Source organism: Fonticula alba, assembly GCF_000388065.1.
Source record: "Fonticula alba strain ATCC 38817 unplaced genomic scaffold supercont2.2, whole genome shotgun sequence".
In the NCBI taxonomy this organism is placed as follows: Eukaryota; order Rotosphaerida; family Fonticulaceae; genus Fonticula; species Fonticula alba.
Genome location: NW_009242972.1, coordinates 3,139,667 through 3,144,092, shown reverse-complemented (window position 1 = coordinate 3,144,092; position 4,426 = coordinate 3,139,667). Strand labels below are relative to the sequence as shown.

Here is a 4,426-nt window from a genome sequence, read left to right as displayed (position 1 = left end):
CCCCCCCCCCCCCCGGCCGCCGCTTTCCCATCCCCAGCCTCTCTACCTCCGCGGTCGCCATGTCCGCCCCCTCGATTCCCCTGTCGAGTGCACCGATGATCTCCACCCTGGCGTTGGAGATCTTCGAGTCGCCCACTCCGCCGGCCTCGCCGACGCAAATGAACTATCCCGCCCGGCCGGCGGACGCTTCCTTCACTCGGGTCAGCGGAGACGTGCATTTGGAGCTGGTGGTTCCCACGGCCCTGGAGCGCCAGGAGGCGGTCCGGCTCTTCGAGCAATCGCACAACCGCCTCTCGGCCCTCACCACGGCCGTGGTGGACATCCAGACCGAGTCGCGCCAGGCCCGACTGAGTCGCCTCCAGCGCGAGGTGGCCGAGTTGGTGGCCGAGATGGACGCCTCGGACGCCGGGTCCGACACGCGCCCGGACCCCGGCGCCACTGGGGACCTTGTGGCTCAGGCCCGAGCCCTTTCGCGGCAAATCCAGCAGCTGGGCGCGGCTCAGGGTTCTGCCGGCCGAGGCCACTTCGCCGGAGCGACCCAGGCCCAGGCGGAGGCCCTGCGCGCCGGGTCTGGCGCTTCGGCCGAGCTGTCCACCATTGCCAGTGCCGCCTTCCCGGTTTGCGTGCGTTTCTCCGACACACGTGCATCGCCCCCTTCTCGCTGGGCGGCGAAATGTCGCCCCGCCTTCCCGGCGTTGTTTGCCCCCTCCCCCCTCCCTCCCTCCCTCCCTTCCTCTCTCTCTCTCTCTCTGCCTCTGCCTCTTTGTTGACTTCTTCTCACTTGCCCTGACGTGCGAAACAGGAGGACCCACTGCAGCTGAAGGAGCTCCTCAGCCGAAGCGTCGAGCAGCAGCGCGCCATTGAGAGCCGCATCCACGCCCTGGAGCAGGCTCTGAAGCAGGCGGGCTTCCTGACGCCCAAAGCTCAGGCCGCGGTACGCGCGGTTTCTTCCTCTCGCTCCCTTCCCTTTCGCCACTCCCCCTCCTGCTGCCCTTTCTCGTGCCAGCATGCCCGGGCCCATGCCTCCCCGACCCCGGCCCGCACTCTTAAGCGCCGCTGACCCGTTCTCACCACCTTCCCCCCCCCCCCCCCCTCCTGGCCACAGAACCATGCCAAGCGCCTTGGCCAACTGGAGCAGTCGCTCAATGCCCTGGATACGGACCGCCTTTCCGGCTTGGTGACTCGGGCCCGTGAGACCATCCTCCCGGAGCTGGAGGCCGCGGCCGGCATCACTAGCCCCGATAGTTTGGACGACGAGGCGGCGTTCTCACTGCGCCTGGCTCGCTGCTACGAGGCCGTCACCAAGTGGGACCAGGTGGCCGAAACCCTGCCAATCGTGGTCCAGCGCATGCAGCAGCTGGCCGGACTACACCACCAGGCTGCCGGCATCTCCAACACCGTGGACGGTGCGCCTACACACTCCTCCCCTCCCCTCCTGCGCCAATGCCATCATTCGCCTGCGCCTCCCCCCCCGCCCCCGCCCCCGCCCCCGCCCCCTCTGCCCCGTGCTGATCTCTCCCGGGCTGCTTGTCCTGCCCCGCCTCGCTTTCCCTCCAGACCTGCGGTCCGAGCAGCAGCAGCTCCTGGTCAAACTGCACACGCAGGCGTCGCTGCTGAAGAAGCTGGACGCGGCCATCTCCGAGGCGGCCGGCACGATCGCCGCCACCGGGGCCGCCATCGCCTCGTCCGCCGGCGCGAAGGCCACTTGAACCGCAATACAACTGCACCCGTTGAATCACGTGCCATGATCATGCCCTTCTACATTTCCCCCAGATTTGCGTTATTTTCCCCACATATCCGCACTCCCGGCCTGAGCGCCCTGTGGCGTGTGTATGTGTGCGGGGCTGCTCGGGAGATCGTCCTCCGTTCAAGGGCGGCTCCCGGTGCGCGCTTTCCTGTCTCCGGCTCGCGGGATCAGCTCCCCGGCCCCGCGAGCCGATCGGAGCGAGGGCCCCGAGGACCCCTTTCTCGGAGGGCATGCCGGCCCAGCGAGCCTTCCGGGGGAGCAGTTTCCCAATGAGATACCCGCCCCCCCTCCCCTTTGCCCCGGTCTTTCTTGCAGGGTTGATCCCCCCCCCCCCCCCCCCCCCTCACGCTCTTCACCGCCATGGCCGCTCCGTCGACTGTCGGTCGGACCCCCCTCTCGGGCTTTCCTTTCTGCGCTTTCCTGCGTCAAACGGCCACCGCCAACACTCGTCCCCCGGTGGCGGTGGCCCCGGCGGCAGCCTCGGCGACGGTCCTCCCAACCGCGGCCAACGCCACAGCCCACCCGGTCGGGTGGCCGGTCTTCCAGCCGGCCACCGTGGTCGTTGGCAATGAGTCGGCGGATCTGGACTCGGCCGTGTCGGCCATGTCCTATGCATACTACCTGCATCAGAGCGCCCTGCACCTGGGCACCGCCGACGACCGGCCGGCCCTGCCGGTGTTGAATGTCTGCCGGCAGGACCTTGCCCTGCGCACCGAAGTTACCTGGCTGCTGGGGTCTTTCCTCGGGCTGGCGGCCGCCGAGGGGGCTGACAGCGCGGGCACCAAGGCCTCCTTCGAGACGCTGGCCTGCCAGGACCAGGTCGACTGGACCACCATCGCCGCCGTGCATCTGGTGGATCACAACCAGCCGGCCGCCCAGCAGGCGGACCTCTTCCAGGGGAAGGTTCGCTCGGTGCTGGACCATCGCGCCGATGGGGGCGCCTTCCCGACGGCCGCCGTGCGCGAGATCCTGACCATCGGCTCCTGTGCCACGCTGGTGGCTGAGCGTTTCCTCGGCCGCTCGCCGCATACCCTGGTCCCTGGGGAAATCTCCCGGGCCTGGCTCGATCCGGCTCTCTGCGTGTCCCTCCTGTCGGCCATCCTCGTGGACACGGGCAACCTGGACCCGGCGCTGGACCGGGCCACCGAGCGTGATGTGTCGGCCGCTCGGGATCTGGGCGATCTTCTGCTCCGGAGCCCGGAGGCCACTGGTCTCTTGCTGGCTCAATCGACCGTCCAACCGACCATCCAGAATCTCTTCCGGTCGCTTTTCGACCAGGCGCAGGCCGCCAAGTTGGACATCTCGGCTCTGAGTGTGATGGATCTCCTCCGCAAAGTGTGTCTTGCCATCCTGCTTTCTCGCCCATCTTCTCCCTCCCTTTTCTGTTTCTCCTTTTTTCCCTCCTTTCCTCTCTCTCTGCCTCCTTCTCTCTCCCTCCTTCTCTCTCTCTCCTTCCTTCTCTCTCTCCTTCCTTCTCTCTCCCCCTCTCTCCCCCTCTCTCCCCTCTCTCCCCCTCTCTCCCCCTCTCTCTCCGGCCTCCACCCCCTCCTCTCCATGGTGAGAGCCAAGGAGAAGGTTTATCTGGCAAACAATGGCCCTCATCTCTTCTGGATGACCCGCAGCATATCCTCTCTCTCCTCCCCCCTCGTAGTCTTTCGCATACCTCCCCGCCTCTCTAACTGGCGCCATCTCATCCTAGGACTACAAGCAGGTGGTCTCGGCCGGCGGGCTGACTCTGGGCGTGGCGGCTGTCGGCCTGCCTCTCGGGGACTTCCTTTCGCGCCTGGCCTCCCCCGACTCCGAGGGGGCGTTCGCTCAGACCCTGGTGGACTTTGCCACCTCCCATGGGCTGGATCTGCTTGGTGTTATGACCTACTTCCCGGAGCCGACCTTCCAGCGGTGCGTCGGATGGGTCTCTTCCGTGCCTCTTCCCCCTGTTGTATGTGTTGCTGACGCACAGCCTCCCAACGCGATCCCTGCTCCTTTCCTCTCCCCTGCACCGCGCTCTCCCTTCGCCCCCTCCCTCCAGGGGCCTCGTTCTCTATTCGCCCTCCGCCGACACCCTGGCTCGAGCGGTCGACGCTCTGACTCTCGACCAGGACCCGAGCTTCCAGATGAGCTCGGTTGACTTGCCGATGGGTGCCTCCGAGCCCGGTGCCCTGGTGGTGGCCATGAACCAGGGAAACATCAAGCTCTCGCGCAAGCAGCTCTTCCCCCGTCTGATCGAGCAGCTCTGATGACGGGGGGGGGGGGGGGACGCTCAGGCGGACAGTCGCCGACCTTCCTCCCGTGCGATCACGCGCCTCGGCCCCCCAGCCGGGGCCTCTCCCGCGTCGAGGCCCGCCAAATACACGATGTTGTCCATGCACCCCCGCGAATGCCCGGCGATGCTGGGTTGAGGGGCGGGCGGACGCCCTGCCGCTGGCACGCACGCACGCACACACAACCAGACGCCGACCGATCGGTGGGCAGGCCGGCCCCGCGCCAATCGTTGGCACCTACCGCGCCTCCCGTCCGTTGGCGTCCAGTTCTGGGGTCGGGGCGCCCCGCCGTGCTGGCCCTCCGGCTGCTCTGGTGCTTTTGCTCGGACGGCCCACGGGGGGACATGTGTGCGCCGCGGGCTTCGAGCGGCGGCTGGGGGGGGACATGGTTACGTGCCTGGGCCCCTCTTCGCAGTGC

General features: G+C 67.7%; 2 protein-coding genes across 2 annotated transcripts; both read left to right on the top strand.

Annotated features, from left to right (window-relative positions):
- The first annotated feature begins 17 nt into the window (after window positions 1–17).
- Window positions 18–1,743, top strand: H696_01654 (hypothetical protein). Its single transcript, XM_009495558.1, has 4 exons — window positions 18–623; window positions 803–934; window positions 1,106–1,406; window positions 1,558–1,743. Exons 1-4 carry the CDS (start codon window positions 60–62, stop codon window positions 1,707–1,709), a joined length of 1,149 nt encoding a protein of 382 aa, XP_009493833.1. The 5' UTR covers window positions 18–59; the 3' UTR covers window positions 1,710–1,743.
- Window positions 1,744–2,075: 332 nt separating this feature from the next.
- H696_01653 (hypothetical protein) lies at window positions 2,076–4,005 on the top strand. The gene is made up of 3 exons (XM_009495557.1): window positions 2,076–3,082; window positions 3,447–3,646; window positions 3,777–4,005. The coding sequence occupies exons 1-3, from the start codon at window positions 2,108–2,110 to the stop codon at window positions 3,982–3,984; spliced, it is 1,383 nt and encodes a 460-aa protein (XP_009493832.1). The 5' UTR covers window positions 2,076–2,107; the 3' UTR covers window positions 3,985–4,005.
- Window positions 4,006–4,426: the final 421 nt, after the last annotated feature.